At 42.1% G+C, this 16,345-nt stretch overlaps 3 protein-coding genes across 3 annotated transcripts in view; all 3 read left to right on the top strand.

Annotated features, from left to right (window-relative positions):
- Nucleotides 1-4,316: 4,316 nt before the first annotated feature.
- LOC109958869 (fas-binding factor 1 homolog) lies at nucleotides 4,317-8,278 on the top strand (the record flags this gene model as incomplete). Its single annotated transcript, XM_020597816.1, has 14 exons — nucleotides 4,317-4,790; nucleotides 4,899-4,929; nucleotides 5,313-5,354; nucleotides 5,474-5,519; nucleotides 5,602-5,671; nucleotides 5,758-5,799; nucleotides 5,907-6,048; nucleotides 6,175-6,258; nucleotides 6,400-6,447; nucleotides 6,896-7,030; nucleotides 7,124-7,256; nucleotides 7,478-7,638; nucleotides 7,719-7,812; nucleotides 7,900-8,278. Coding segments are annotated over exons 1-14 (1,410 nt in total), but the record flags the coding sequence as incomplete, so codon positions are not given.
- Nucleotides 8,279-8,283: 5 nt separating this feature from the next.
- Nucleotides 8,284-13,658, top strand: LOC109958868 (fas-binding factor 1-like). The gene is given in 18 exon segments (XM_020597815.1): nucleotides 8,284-8,366; nucleotides 8,469-8,534; nucleotides 8,620-8,690; nucleotides 8,996-9,042; nucleotides 9,131-9,178; nucleotides 9,270-9,401; nucleotides 9,486-9,586; nucleotides 9,728-9,934; nucleotides 10,387-10,440; nucleotides 10,566-10,732; nucleotides 10,859-10,977; nucleotides 11,127-11,249; nucleotides 11,347-11,523; nucleotides 11,747-11,923; nucleotides 12,001-12,138; nucleotides 12,214-12,310; nucleotides 12,425-12,555; nucleotides 13,344-13,658. Coding segments are annotated over 18 exon segments (2,022 nt in total). The 3' UTR covers nucleotides 13,428-13,658.
- Nucleotides 13,659-15,141: 1,483 nt separating this feature from the next.
- The window catches only part of LOC109958866 (sphingosine kinase 1-like), a gene marked incomplete at its 3' end in the record, with an annotated part of 19,491 nt that continues 18,287 nt past the window's right edge, over nucleotides 15,142-16,345 (top strand). Inside the window, exon 1 of the mRNA XM_020597814.1 lies at nucleotides 15,142-16,040. Coding sequence (XP_020453470.1) covers nucleotides 15,614-16,040 — 427 coding nt within the window. The remainder of the gene's footprint in view (nucleotides 16,041-16,345) is intronic.

The raw sequence follows: 16,345 nt of genomic DNA, 5'->3' as shown, positions 1-16,345 counted from the left end.
TTGGGACACTTTTACTTAATTAATTGCTAGTGTAACCTTGAGTATATCTAGTCTGTGATTCATCAATTCAGGCTTTCCAACCAGGGACAGTAATATCCTGGATCAAGTTTATTGCAACAACGGGGGAGCATACAAGGCCATAGCAGCTCCACACCTGGGCATGTCAGATCACATCTCTGTGGAACTGATCCCAGCATAAAAACCTTTGATCTACAGAACAAAACCAATCACCAAAACAGTTAAGGTGTGGACGGAAGAGGCTTGTCAGCATTACAGGATTGTTTTGAGCACACTGACGGTGGGGGTGTTCAAAGTGGGCTCATTCCTGGAGGCTTATAGACTACGTGCAGTTCTGTCAGTGTCACGTCTGCTCAAAGCTCGGGACGCTGCCTTCAGATCAGGTGAGAGGCTGGCCTATAGCAGGGCCCGGAAAGAACTAAAGAAAGGCATTTGGCTGGCCAAACAGCGAACTGAGGAGCACTTTATGAATAACAACACACAGAGTATGTGGAGAGGCATCAAAACAATAACAGACTACAGAGGCAACAACCAGCAGGTCAGCCATGATCCCACCCTCCCTGACACTCTGAATAGTTTCTTTGCACGCTTTGATACACCTGGCAGCAGAGGAACTGTACAACTCCCTCAGCTCGAGGAACAGCACTAGCCTCTTGTCCTGCAGCTACACCAGGTGAGCTCCAGGTAACAATCTTGTCCTGAACACCAACAAGACTAAGGAGGTCATTGTAGATTATAGGAGGTCCAGGAAGACAATACATGCTCCTCTTCTCATACACAGGGAGGTGGTGGAGCAAGTGGATAACACCAAGTTCCTGGGCATCTACATCTCATCTGACCTGACCTGGTCTCTGAACACATCCTACCTGGTGAAGAAAGCCCAGCAAAGGCTATTCTTCCACAGAAAGCTGAAACGCACTGGTCTCTCCTCTCAGTTGCTCGCAAACTTCTACAGAGCGACAGTAGAGAGCATCCTCTGTCTCAGTGCGACAGTGTGGTACGGGACAGAAAGGACTTGACCCGGGTGGTGAGAACAGCTCAGGGCATTGTAGGGAGTCCTCTTCTGGATCTGGACTCATTATACACTGACCGGATCCAGAGGAGGGCCGGACGGATTGCTGCAGACCCCACCCACCCAGGCAACAGTCTGTTTGTGCTTCTTCCCCAGAGCTGTGAAATCAATCATCCTCCTAACCCCCAGTCACACACACAACACGTGTGTTGCGTTCACTGACCGTCTCTGCATAAGAACAGTGGATTTTGATTTTTTGCACTTGATATAAATCACGAGGAGGTGAATTGTTCAACATTAATGTAATTCTTAGGATAGGTAAAATAACCCTGATGGCATCATCAGAGTCATATTTTCAGACTTGACAAAGCTCATTCAGAATCACATAATACAACTGCTGATGAGTTGTAGCCCCAGTAATGACATTACCCATCTGTAAAATCAGTGGAGTGTGTCTTTAAGAATACTGAAGACTTTGGCTTGAACCTTAAATTTCACCTTGCTCAATGATTATTCAGTCCTAGCAGTGTATTTTGCAGTATTTTAGCAGAAACTGGGCTACAGAAGGGTCTCCAGACAAGGGGAGAAGGTGGAGCAGAACACCATGTTGCAGAGGCACAGATGCATAAACAGCTAAGAAGCCTGCCCCACATTTGGTTTTAAAGTACTCCCTGCTGCACTGCTAAATGATTCAAAGGCACAACAACAATCCATCGTCTCTTTGGGGGGTTATTATAAATATATAACGTCTTCACAACCACAGTGTTGAATCCAGCTATAAAGGATCTTAATATAAATTACAAGACTAACCATTGTACATGACCACTATATGGAAATGCCTTTGCTGTTTTATCTTTTACTTGTTACCTGAATCACCTTTATAGAGGCACATTTCTTCAGCAGAGTTAGTGTGGTTTATTCTTTTATGACTGATTACTATGGTACATCAGTCCTGACTTAGCAGCTTTCACTGTCCTTGTGCTGCCTCTCTCTTGTAGACATGAGTAAAGACCAGAGTGGGTCATCATTCCAAGTCTGCAAGCACCAGGTGAGCACTGCCATTTGCTATATTTCACCTAGAATACACCAGAAAACAAATGGTGTGTATTTCATTGGTAACTTTACAAGCACCAAGCCTTGATTTGTTTTGTGTTCTCTTTTCAGTGGCCTCTGCTACCGATACCTATTTCCCCAAACAGTACAGGAGTGCTTTGCTGTAGTCTTTTATTTTCTGCACTTGCGAGCTCACACCAAGACTCCAAACAGGGAAAAGGGACTAGTAAAAGAGTGAGGCCTGTTTTGCTTGAATAGGAAAGAGCAGCTCAGTGACTTTGGGGTAAATTACAACTTATAAGATGTAACATGACAAATTCTATATAGTCATCATGGCAACTGACTTTACAACATTACTTGTATTGTCTGCTTTAGGACCAAATAGTGAAAGTTTGATATATAACCAGAATTTTAACATGTTTTGTTTAGCATGCTTTTTAAAGAATTTAGTTTCTCTTAAATTGATGGAAAAGGTGTGAATCTTCTTATAATTACACCAGTCAAGCATTAATCTTTTCCCATGTCAGATTACTGTAATTTCAAATGGGCAGTTTGCCTGTCTGTCTTTATTTTTTCTGAAATAAGGACAGGAGAAAGGCAGTGTACTGTAGATGGCAGGCATAGTTATCCTGACTTCTAAGGTTTAGGTGAAGCACACCACCTAAGTAAAGCAATGAAATGCATTGTGCACTGATGCGTGCCTCTCATTATGAATTCACATTATGAATTTTCTAATTATTGATGGAAAAGGTGTGAATCTTCTTATAATTACACCAGTCAAGCATTAATCTTTTCCCATGTCAGATTACTGTAATTTCAAATGGGCAGTTTGCCTGTTTGTAATTTGCATTTAATAAGTCCACAAGTTTGAACCAGTCGTTGAGGTTGGATTGCTGATTTTGAATGTACTTCTGTGTGTAATCTTACAACACAATTACTGTATTTCTAATTTCTAAACATGTAAAAAATATATACTTTTTTGTCATTTTTGTTTTTTGCACTCCATAGAGGTCCCAAATTTTGATGTAGGGCATTGGTTATCTACAAAAGTCTATGGAGATTATCCAGTAGCATAACTCATAAAATCAAATCTGACTGAAATGAGACATGCAAACTCAGGTTTCTTTATTACAGGAGAATTACAACAAATCATTGTGCATGAAGGCTTACACACCACCCAGAGGAGATACAGTGCAACAGATGTTTTTGAGCTTAAGTTTATAAGAAAACTGTAGTGGTGAAATGCTGACTGAACAAATTTTTCGTGACAAAGGTTGCATGAAGACCTCACTTCTACCTACGCCCCACTGCAAGCCAGTGCAACAATTATGAAACACAATACTCTTTCAAGTACAGACAAAGATGTTTTAAACTGAGCTTTTTTTGCTTGTTCATTGTGGTCATGGGAGAAATCTCAGTTCTCACAGGTGTTCATCTATTCCCATTACTCAGACACTTGAATAGCCTGTTCTTTGGAAAGTGCAGGTAACATGTACGTGCAGATTCTCTGTCATCCAGGTCATAGCAAGCTGAAAAACACGTAGGAAAAAATCAACTGGACTTGGTTTTAGGTCGAAGACATTTCACCTCTCATCCACTAGGCTTCAACAGATCTGCCTGACTGGAGTTGAGCCACAGATATTTATTTATCGATGACCGTCCTTACCTGTCTTTGGCTGTCACCGATACTAGGCTATTACGACTCAGGCGTTAGGGGACATAGTTGGCCATCAAAGGACTGAAACACCACTGATGGGGATGAATATCTATGGCTCAACGCCAGTCGGGCAGAGCAGCCCCTTTGATTAGAGGTGAAACGTCTTAGAGCTAAAACCAAGTCCAGTTGATTTTTTTTTCAAGGTACAGGTAAGCTCATTAGGAATATTGTTATAAACCTAACTTTGAACAGTATGCTTCCTGAAAGGTGATTTGGCCTTGTTAAAACTAGTCTGATTACAAGTGCAAGATATAGCCTAGATCAGCTCTTCTGTTTTGTTGCAACTAATTTGCTATGATTAATTTTCCAATATATGGCGCCACCTGGTGGTGAAACAGTTTGGAAATTTCACCAAAAAAAGGCAAGCAAGTAAAGATGTCAAGGAAAGTCCTAAATAACTATCTTCATGTTTTAAACACACTCCAAAATAAACCTCATTTTCTTAAATACGTTTCCCTAAAGATTAGCTAAAACTACTCTACCCACAAGGCACCACGAATTGTAAACAGGAAGTGTAGCTACGACTTGCCGGTGGCTACAGTGGTATCCTACAATAAATCGTTCAGGAGCTACATTGATTCTACATTTATCCGTATTTTATGCTTATAAAGTTTGTGTTAGACGACTAAATTATTTTATGCACAATGCCTAGTTTTAACGTGCAACCGTACATTAACGCCAGGCGTTGTAGCGGTTTGATTGGTTTAGCTGTAAGCATCAACTAAGCTACAATAAATCAACTTGCTAATTTTAAAATGCTAAACGTCACGAAAATCGACTGATGCTATGTGAAAGCATGAAACAGCACTAACATATCTGTAGCCATCTTGACGTCCTGCAATCGTGAAAGTCATTGTGTCCTGCACATGAATTCTCGGCGGTATATCGGTGGTTACCAATGGAGACAGGAGACGCCTAATCTGATTTAGCTAGCTAGCTAGCTAGCTAGCTAATCTTACATTTAACGCTAACGGCAGAGATTTCATCATGGTGAGTGGAGCCACTGTGAGCATTATAAGGATCTGTTAAGAGTTTATGTGGATTCATGAATCTGTTCAAGCTATAAGATAACTAACTATTTTTCACGGTTGCTTACAGACTACAATACCAAAAGGGAAACCATCTAAAAGTAAGTTCCTCCAGTGTTACTTCAAATCTGCAAAGCACAGCTTTACTTACTGTATTATTTAAACTTTGCAGGGATTAACTTAAAAGTCAATATACACTCGTTCTTCATGTATCCAGTTTGTCTCAGGTCTACAATATGTAGTGCATAAACACCCTCTGTCTGGAGGATAGCTCTACCAGGATGAAGAGACAGTATACCAGTGTCAAGGACTACATGGCACAATGCTACAAAGTACTAGTAATACAGAATAACTGAAAAACAGCATACAACTAACAGCTACAACATTTCAGAGCTACGGTAGTATAAGCTAAATGAAGCACATGTACATAAAATGCTCTAAAATAAGTTAAAGCTTGTCTAAAGTGTATTCCCTTGTTCTTTAGGAGATGGTGATGATGTGCATAACAACATATTTGATGAGAAAAGTAAGTGACTCGGTTCTGCAGTTTTGTCTTAATGGTAAGGTCATTATGGTATGATCACACTTGAACATGTCAAACTGTACATGTGTGATAATATTTTTCCTTAACAATTTACTCACCAGAACGTCCCGTAAGGGTGAAAGCAACTCGCGGTGGACCACTTAATCGGTAAGTTGGAAGAGATGAACATATGACTAGTTAAAAGGTTATAACTCTTCTTGTTTGCAAGTTAGAATTTTTTCTTTTCCAGCTCATCAGCCACAGAAAAAATCTTCAGTATGCTAGAGGAGGAAATAAATGTGGATGATGAGGACACTGAGGTATGTAGACAGAGATGTGATAAGGGACACATTCACCCTCTTTTTTATTTACACATTTTCATATTGTTCCTTTCTTTCTGTTCAAGGATTCAGCAGCAGATCCCAATGAGATACTGAAGAACATAAATGTAAGTAATTATAAACAAAAGAGACATGAAATTCAGTTTGGTTATGTCTGTACATGGTCACAGGGTCACCTGCAGTGCATGCTGTTTGTCTGCTTATCCTCATATAGGACATAGATGATATGGATGCAGAGCTTTTTGCATCAAAGAAAAAACCCAGTTCAGCTCCTTCACAAACAAAGTCGTTTCGTAATGAAGCATCAAAGAAAGACTTCACTGCATTAGAAGATAATGGAAAACCAGAGGGAGCAGGTAATTCAGTGCAGGGTGTTCTTGCATAAATTATTTTCTCATTATTGGCTTCACACTATTACTGGCTTTGAAGTTGACATTAGTAGCAGTAATCAGACAGAGCTGGGTGTTCTCCACCTCACTCAGACAAACCCAGCGCAGGAGAGTTGAAGCCAAACTCTGCACCTTCTACGTCTACAGCACGGAACTACAAGAAGTTCACCTTCTATGGTGAGTGAGACCACTTGTCCCATTCCATCTCCGAGGCTTTATATATATATCAACAGGAGAACAAAAGTAGACCCATCCAGAAAACGGTGAATTTAATGCTAAATTTGTTCTGTTTTCATTCATTCTGCTGCGTTAATTCAGACAGTGGTGGTGATGATGAAGGATTTGATCAGACACCTGACAATAAAGGTACAAGATATGCATTTGACCTTTTACTTGTAGAGTCAGTGGATCGGCCTGTGTGTATCTGTGGCTAGTTTGAATGGGAGCAGTGCGCAATATAGAAAGTGATAATTGTTGGATATCCCACCCAGATTTACCTTCACAGTTTGAAGCATCCAGTTTTGTTTTATATTTTGTCCACCCCTACTTACATACATGAAGAAGGTAATATATAAAAAATTCTCTCATCATATCACCAACACTAGCTACTGGTATAAAAAGCTTCACGTAGAAAACTGGTAACTCAGTATATTCACATATGCTGTGTGCCCAATAATATATTTGTACATGTGTACTTTTTTGTTTGTGATATTTAAAAATGTATCATAAACATTTAAGTCTATCCATATAAAATGCATACCTATTTTACTACTTTACAGTACAAAAAGAGGAAAGAATCTCATTTCTTTTGCAGATCTTGACAACCCCCAGGCTGACCTGTTTGATGAACTGCTTCCAGATGAAACCAAGCCTGAATCTAAAGCTGGCATGCAGCAGACCAAACCCGAAAAATCTGTGCAATCTTTGTCAGCATCTCCTATTCTAAAAAGTAAAACACATAAACCTTCAAATTTTCATTATGCTTCCTTTATATTTATTCATCAGACATGGAATATGTGTGTGCTTGTTCTTTGATTATCAGCTAAAGCAGCAAAGAAACGAGGTGAACTTATATTTGATGATGATAAAGATGACCTGATGGGCGCGCTCGGATTTGACAGTGATAAAAACAATCCCAAGAAAAAAGAGTCTCTGCTTTGGTCCAACAGGGAAAGGTAACAGCTTTGTTTTCCCTCATTTTGTTTCACTCCTATCACGAAATGATGTTTTGTTAAAAACTAATCACATAACAAGGTTCTGAGTAAAGTTTGTCTTTTGTCTTGACTTTGCATGATTTTGCAAAGATGTCTAAGTTTCCCTGTTTTTCTCTATGTGCTAACATGACATGCGCTATGTCTTTTGTCTGTCCCCTTTGTCTCTGTGTGTGCAATCTCAGGAGCGAGGCCCCTCAGAAAGCTCGTACTAGAGTAGAAGAGATTCTGGAGGGTCTGACTTCACCTCATCTTCTGGAGAGACGACCCACAGGTGAGAGGAAGGACCGACCTCTGCCTCAAGAGAAGCAGCAGCAGCAGCAGGAGAAGCCCTCCGGTATGAAAGGTAATAGAGCACCTTGGTGTCCTGCTTAGCATAACTGTGAGCAAAAATGAATTGAAGCTAATTTTGTTTAAATTTATCAGAAGCACTTTTAGAAGATGACCTCACATTTGGATCCTATCAGCCCACTTTTGGATCTGCACCTGAAGGACGCCAATCCCGCAGACAGTCTGTCAGGTGTGTGTGTGTGGTTAGTCTTGGTGTTTTACTCTAGGCTCTTTATGCTATGGTAAACTGAACAGTAGCTTGTTTTCTTATCATCAGATTTTCCACAGAGGATGTCAGTGCCTCTACTCCAGAGAAGAAATCAAAACCCACCACCCCTACTTCCACTCGACATCAAAACTCATACGACTGGCTAGGCCTCAAGGCAGTTGATGACAATACCTTTTTAGAGGATGATACCAAAGAGACCAAGACATCAGCAGCATCTCCAAAGGCTCCCTCCTCTCCTTTAATTGAGAGAAAATCCTCCCTGACTGATAGTCATGCCCCAGCAGCTGCAAAAATGGCAGCAGGCACCCAAGCCCCAAATGTTATTAATATCACCAGACAAGCCAAGTCAGAGGTTTCCAAAAGCCAGAAGAAAGAAGATGAGAAGGAGGAGGAGGAGGAGGACGACTGGTTAGCGGGAGCGCTCAGCAGGATATGTCGGTCTCTGAGGCTAATATGTCTAAGCAGGAAGACTCTTTAGGCCTGAGGGAAGAAATGCATCTGGGGTCGATTGTAAGGTACTGTGGAAGCCACACACAACAATGGAGACACAGTTACATCTACAATGACAGAAGAAATGTGTTTCTCAGCACCGACTTATTACCTGCTCTTGGTTTCAGTAAACACGCCACTTCAGAGGCTACTGGGGGCAGAGAGGACACACTCGCATCTGCCAAGGAAACTAAGTAAGATGTTTGTTGTGTAAATCCATTAATCTCTTGTACATGGCATTATTTTGCTTTTTTTAAATTCTCCTTTTGTTTTGGGCAGCACCACATTCTTTGGACAGGCCAGCCCCACTGCTCACTCCACCCCTGTTAGAAACGAGAGGCCCAAGCAAGGTATTTAACTCAGCTGCAAGGTGATCCATACAAATGATTACTCTTCAGGTTTGTGTGATCATAAAATGATGAATTCAGCAAAGCAATGTTATCTTTCCAAGTCACGTTTCTGCCAGAGAAAACTTTGCACATTTACATTAGGACCTTTCAACTATTTGACCCTGTTCAATAATCAGTTATCCTGTCATTCTCACAAAATTCTGCCAAATGAAAGCTCTCCTACGGCATGCTGTACTCTTATGAGATCCATAACAGCCAAAGTGAGCACCTCAGTGTGATTGTTACTCATGTCTGTTTTCTTTCAGCTGTTCCACAGCAAATGCAAAACACTACAGCTGCTGTCCAGCAACAGGTATTCATGCTTTTTTATATTAAGGTTGTCATGATTTAGGGCATCATTTAATAAAGCCTTAATAAGCCCTTCCATATCTTCTGAATAGGTGATGTTTTCAGCAGACAGTCTGCAGCAGCTGCTACTACAACAGCAGGTAAGAAGCTACTTAAATACTTACATACTCTCCCTTCAGATTAATGTTTATCACAGGTTTGTTTTTGACTTGCTGACCCTTTTTCCAAAAGATGATGCAGACTCAGTTGCTGGGTCTCGGGGGTGTTGTGGATGCAGGGTTGCTGCAGAGGCTCAAAGACAAAGAGCAGCAACCTGGAGATTATCAGGCTTTACAGGCTCGCATCATCCAGCTGGAGGGGCAGGTATATGAATGCTAACATGGTGCTGTTGGGAAATGTGTTTGTCACTGCTGCCTATCTCCAGCCTGAAACTGGTGTCATATCCAGGTGAAGACCCTGCAGCTTGAGCGAGACCAGAGCCAGATGTTGCTAGAGAGTGTCCAGCAGCGGCATAAACAGGATTTGGAACTCGTGGAAAACATGCACATGTAATTTATTCCCAGAGATTGTCAGTAAAATCAATGTACTGTGTTCACACGCACACACATACTATATATTCCCTGTATTTAAGCGGTGTATGCCTATCTCTATGCTTAACGCACACTGTATTTATTCCTGTGCACATTCAGGAGTCGTGTCAAGCTGCTCGAGGAATCAGCAACCCAGAGGGAGACACGAGCGAGACAGGAGTGTGAAGACCTAATGGAACGCCTGGCCTCAGTAACACGATCGGCCGAGCAGGAATTTTCAGAGCTGCAGGCTCAGTACCAGCGCAAACTGGCCCAGGCCCAGCAGGACAGAGGTCGTGAGGTGGAGCGACTCAGGGATCTCCAGAGGTAGACCCAGGATGCCTTTTCTACAGCAGCAGATCAATTATATAGCAATAGACTCAGTAAATACTGTATTAACACATTTGTTCAACAGCTTACAATATATTTACTGACTGTAAAGTCATCATTAAAGTAATACACATACAAAAGAGTTTGACAGGCAAAATCGACAAAAATATTCAAATATGTTTTGGACCAATCAAATCATTCAGCTTAATCTTTATATTCCATAATGCGGTTTAGTGCTTATTAACATCAAGGGCTTGATTCTGTAGCTTTGATGGGTTATCTGGACAACCCTGATGATTAATACTCAGATTCCTGGGTATTCCTGGGATACTGGCTGATGTCAAAAGACCTGCTTTGGGTTTTACTCAACCTAACTATCCAGATATCTCAGTAGAATAACTCAGGAAGTCCCAGAATGAGCACAGTATGTTTTCTACTTCTGCATAAAGAAAATCTATCCTGGAGATGAAGAAAGACTATGAGGACCAGATCCAAAGACTGAAGTATGGCATAAACAAACAACTGCAAAGTCTTTTTATTTTATTTTGACAGTCTAGATTTTTTATTGCTACCTTTCCACATATAGTCATTTATGATTGACCATCCAATCTTGGTCAAGATTTCAGAGATTTTTGTAATATCTACCCTTGTCCAGGTCACTTGCGGTGGTGATTGAGCAGATGGAGCAGTTCTCCTCTCGGCTGGGAGAGCTTTCCTCTCGGGTGGAGAGCACACATGAACACACAGCCCACAGCCTGGAGCAGGGGGCACGGCACCGAGACGAGCAGCTTCGAAGTACCTCAGACAGACACACACATGCATACACTGTACAAAATAGCTTAAGATACAAGTTGTCCGAGGGCATAGTTGTATCAAATTGCAAGTGGGTTAAGGTCATCCTCTACTAAATGTATGTTGCAGCATTGCAGAATCGTCTGGCTGAGGAGCAGAAAGCCACGGCGAAGGAGAGAGCGTACCTCAAGGAAATCATATCCAGGATGGACACTCAGCTCAATGAGCAGCAGAGACAGCTTGAGAAGGTCAGAGTACAGAGTATTATTAGGATTCCAGCATTTACTTTGACATAACAGCATAGTACAAGTGTGTACATAGAAACACCTGAAAAGACTAAAACTGATGTGCTCCTCTGAAAGACTGAAGATGCCACTTTTTATTTTGTATACCTCAGGAGCGTTGGAAGATGACAGCGGAGCAGGCCAAAGCAGAGTCAACCCAAAGAGGCCTAGAGGAAGAGCGACGCTCCCTTAGCATGCAACTCAATATGGAGAGAGAGGAGCTGGAAAAAGCAAAGGTGAGGCTGACAAACACCTGCATCAGTACACATAACAGACACGAGCTTTATCTTGCTTTCACACATGCTCTTTCTTCTGTCTGTCTCCTTCCATCAGAGCGCATTACTGGAGGAGCAGAAGTCAGTGATGCAGCACTGTGCGGAGGAGAGGAGGAAGCTGGCGGCTGAGTGGGCCCACTTCCACACACAGGAGAAGCAGAGGCGTGAGAGGGCTGAACGGGAGGTCAGCAGTCTCCTGGAGAAGAGAGAGGGCTCCATCATGAGTCTGGCACAAGTGAGCTTCACAGTGGAGGAAAGATGAGCATCTTGTTATTGATTACGACAGTCTTGCTTACCTGCTACTCTTATTTGAAAAAGCCTATAAATTAGAAATTTGGGAAACATGTTTGTGTCTCTAAGACTTCATTGACATTAATTGTAACAGAACATATATCTTAAGTAAATTTTGTTTCGCTCCAAACAAAAATGTAATAAGTACTGTTTTCACTCTATCGTAGGAACAAGCTGACCTAAAGTTTCGTACTGCAGAGCTAAAACAGAAGGAGATGGCTGTGGCACAGGAGCGAGAAACTTTGGAGAGACTAAGAGAAGAACTAGACAGAGAGAAAGAGAAAATAAGCAGCACTGCCCTGAGACTCAAAGCACGAGCCCAGGAGGTGGAGGCGTTCAGCAAGGTAAATCAGCTCTACACATAGTGGAGTAAAGTACATAATATTAGACTTATGACCACGCCCGCGTTTTTTTTTTGCAGCTTGCTGCAGAGAAGTTTGACGAAGGAGAACGAGCGTTGCGGGAGGGAAAGCGTGTGGAAGCTGAGCATGAGGCACGGCTCAGAAACATCCATATCCAAACTGAGCGGCTGAGGCAGCAAGAACAACGAATCCTCCAGGTGTGTGTGTGTTGATATGAACAACATATACTGTTTGGAATAAATGCATAGCACTAAGTACTGTTTATGTTACAGGATCGAAAAGGATTAAATCTGCAGAAGGAGACAGAAAGGCTGAAACAGGAAACTCCTGCTATAGGTTTACCACAAAGTATTCCACCCATTTTACCAGGTGAGAAACCTTTTGGAAAATCTATCGTTCAACAGAAACTAGAACCTCATACCTCAGACTAGTACAGACCATTTAGTGTGATGAACGTTAACAACCTTGTCCTTCCATCTGTAGACTTGAGCTCAGCGATGCTGAACCCTGAGCTGGCATCAACCCTGAATATTCCCCCTCCTACTTCATTTGCCAGCTCTGAGTCCATGGCGCTGCAGGCCAGTCTGGCACTGTGGAGGTACACTGCAGAAAAGGTACCCAGTCCCATCGTAACTACTACTGACTTCAAGTTTCCAGTTCTGGTCGGTCACTGTATTCAAAGTGTAGTCATGTGATCATTTGCTGTAGATCAGGAGTTTTCAACTGATTGTGACCCAGGGACCACTGTTGTGGGGTAGCTAGACCAGACTGGCACTATTTTAATCCTGAAAATCACATTGGCTTCTCTAAATTTTACCTATCTGCATAATTTGATTATTCACAATTACACTGCAATTGTAATGTAATTCAACTCATTGAATACACAGTCAGGGACCACCTGCCGTGTCTTCACAGGCCGTTAAGGATCCACAGACCACTGGTTGAAAACTACTGCTGTAGATATTAGAGACACAGCCTCTACAAATCTCTTAGACACACATTGTTACATTTACATAAGAGCACAAAATCAGCAGCCATCCTTGACCTACTGTGTGTGTTGCAAGTTAACCAGAGCTTGATTCGTACCATTATGTCACGATAGCATCTGATCAACTCATGTCCTACTTGTTTAAGAGCGAAGTCCTAAACACACTTAACTACAGATTAACTCACGTAGTTACTGCATAGGCTTTTATTGTACGAGCTTCATCCAGGAGTTTTGTTATTACATCACAACAGGTTGTTATAACATACTGTAGCTCCTCCATAATCAGCCTTTCAACACATTTAACACAATTTGTGCCAATAGATGCAAATGAACATTTGAAACATCTTGGAAACAATTATCCTAAAACATTTCAATTTCTCTCCCAGGTAACTCGTGTTTTTTTTCTTCCCCCAGGACCGCGAATTCCTCCTAGAAGAGCAGATCTTTCTAGAAAACCTGAAGAAGAAATCTTACAGATCATCCTACATCACAGACTGACCAATGTGTTCTGGGCGTTCCCAGTAAAATTCAGGTTACTGTCAATATACTTAATACCTCAATGTGCCTATATGACTTTTATACACAATCTTAGTTTTATTAAACGTTTTAGATCAAACATGATTCTTAATTTGCATATAAACCAATCTACTGCATTTGATATTTTCCTGTGGCATCAAGGCTTCTGGATCAGTCCCAAACTGGGGTCGTGGTCATTTCCCTGCTGACTTCATCTGAAAGTTGCCCAAAAATAAAAGTCAAACATTTTCAGTTTTTATACCAAACTCCAACAGTCATCTAATGCTGTTCTCATGCTGCAGGTCAGGTCAAACCTCAGGTTACCATGAGTCTACACTTGAGTTCAGACAGGGATAACTTGTATCATCACTGGCTTGACCTTTAGTGTCAGGCTTGCTGAATTTACCTGGTTCCTATCATCGCAGGCCCCGTGTTTTTTCTTATCTTTCTTTACTGCTGTGACATCTGTATGGAGAAAATTAAACACCTGAATCATTAGGTGCTCAGGGCACAGACACCAAAATACAACAGGTGTTAACAGCTCTTCTCGTCATCAGTTATCACTTCCTATACAGCAGTTTTCAACAGTGGGCACTTTGGCACAAACATTGTTGTAAGTACAATACCTTTTCACTGCAGCCTCCTTGGAAAGAAAACCAGGGACCTGCAACAAAACATCTGATTAGTGACCATTCATCAGCAGCATGTGGCTTTACACACCAGTCTGCACAAGTTCAGATACCATAGGTTTCCACATTGTTTTCAGACAGGGATAACAAACTCATCATGTACACTGCAGAAAGTCGGGAGTAAAAATTATACTATCACTTTAAGCCACTTTTACCTTGTATGACCTTTGTTGGTAGGAAGGTTAGCTTCCACGTCATCCAAAGTTGCCTGGAATGATCAAATGTATTAAGTCAGTAAGACTTTAAAGAAATCGGAACATAAGCTGACGACCAATGGAGGCCACGTTCATGATTTTATAGAAACGATATAACCAAATTAGCATTTAATCTTCTACTCACGCAACTCTGCGTGACAGACAGTTTAATGTTGACGTGTTATCTGGCTTAACATTACTAAATCACCGCCTCAACCACTATTTAACTTAAGCTCAGCATACTCTCCTTCGTGCACGTGTTTGCCAGGCTAATGGAGGGCTAAAAGCTAGCCGACTAGCACGGCTCATATGAAACCATCTCCAGATTTCAATACACGTAAGTCACATTAAACACGCAGAAAATCATTAACGTTACCTTTCCACATCCCTGGTTCACGACGGGCTGTCTGCTGCAGACTTCATATTTAGACATAAACGCATCACAATGTATGAAGTCTGCATGTTCACACCTTCCCGGCTTTCTTCCCTCAGTGAAAGGAAGTCTCGCGTTGTAACATTTCGATGCGTTGTAAACGTCACATCCCACGTGATTGCTGGTTGGGCGTGGTCAAGCGGTTGTTTAATAATGTAACAATAAGTTCATGAATACATACAACACAACAAAAGTTATCATAAGGATACTGCAAACATCCTGGAAAACTGTAGTTGCAGAAGAAAATGACAAGAAAAGATTCTTAATTCAGTGGTGGAAGAACTATTTTGACTAGTTTATATGTTGTTTGGTAGTCTGGTCAGTTGTTAAAGTCATCATGAGATGAAAGCTCCAGAAAACTGCACAATAATTGGGGATTGTTTTTCCAAACTACCATTTCTTAGATCAGGGATGAAGTTTGGCTACTTATGCTAAGCAATTAATGTGTTTTAAAAATCGGAATATGATCAACATTTAGATGTTATTATCATTTAAGCAGGATAAACATAGGTTTCCTGGGACCCTGCAACAGGTTTCTGGCCAGTAACGTTTATTCAGACAATATGGAAAATTCTGGATTTTAAGACAGTGTAGCCTGTAGTTGAATTTTCAAATGACAAGTTCATGATGGGCTGTAGCCAACTTGGTTATCAGGAGGAGCAGTTGGTCTCCTCTCTCCTCCAGCTCCTTCACTGCCGTTCCCCTTTCAGTCACTAGGGAGAGACTCTGAACTACTGTAGGAAGACAGCTGTTATCCCTCTCAGAGTGCCACAGCAGGTTGGTCGGAGTAGTGTCCGCACGCACCGCCAACCGCGCACCGGCCTGCGGGACGCGTGGCACTCTCCGTCCGGGATGGAGAGAGACGCCTCTGAACCGGACCCATCCTGCAAACAGAACAGAGTCGTGGTCATGTTATACGGGGAGTTCACCGACATGCTCAATGACAGGGTCCGGTATTCGGTGATCTTAACGGAAAGCGCTCTGACCATCCAGAGGATCTCCTCGTCACCTGACCAGACTAAGGTGGTTTTTAACTTGGCCGACTGCATTGGCTGCCGGGCGTTCAGGGGACCGGACAAGGCGGACGTCGGCGCCTACTTTACAGCCTACTTCTACCCGTTCAAGAGGCGCTGGATGAGTACCGGAGTGGCCCGGCAGAGAGTGGAGCAGTGCTTTCGGGTCGCGCTGGCGCAAGACCCGCTCTCCAACCTCCAGGAGGCTGAGAGGTGGGCTCATGCCATCACAGATGCCTCGGTGCTGCAGGCGCCCCGGAGAGATGGTGAGCAATATGGGAAACATGGGTCACTTTATTCCACAGCCACCTGAACATGCAACTTTGTTTCACTGAGTGCTACAGGCTCATGTGCAAAAAACTGAGTAGGGCTATCATGTGAAGGTGAAAAATCTCATCAAGTAGGAAAGCAAAAGGTCATGGAAGTGAATCCACCTTTCTTTTTATATGGCAAAGGTCTGTTTAAACTAATAGAAAGTTTGCTAAGTAAATTGACCTCATTCTTAAGCTCCACAGGGTCGGCTGTGCCTCACCTTCCTAACAGGTTCGGCAGGGAAGAAAGAGCAAGCATG

The sequence above is a fragment of the Monopterus albus genome, unplaced genomic scaffold (genome assembly GCF_001952655.1).
Source record: "Monopterus albus unplaced genomic scaffold, M_albus_1.0 scaffold35.1, whole genome shotgun sequence".
Classification (NCBI taxonomy): domain Eukaryota; kingdom Metazoa; phylum Chordata; class Actinopteri; order Synbranchiformes; family Synbranchidae; genus Monopterus; species Monopterus albus.
The sequence above is the reverse complement of the archived record's forward strand: the minus strand, read 5'-3'. Positions and strand labels throughout refer to the sequence as shown.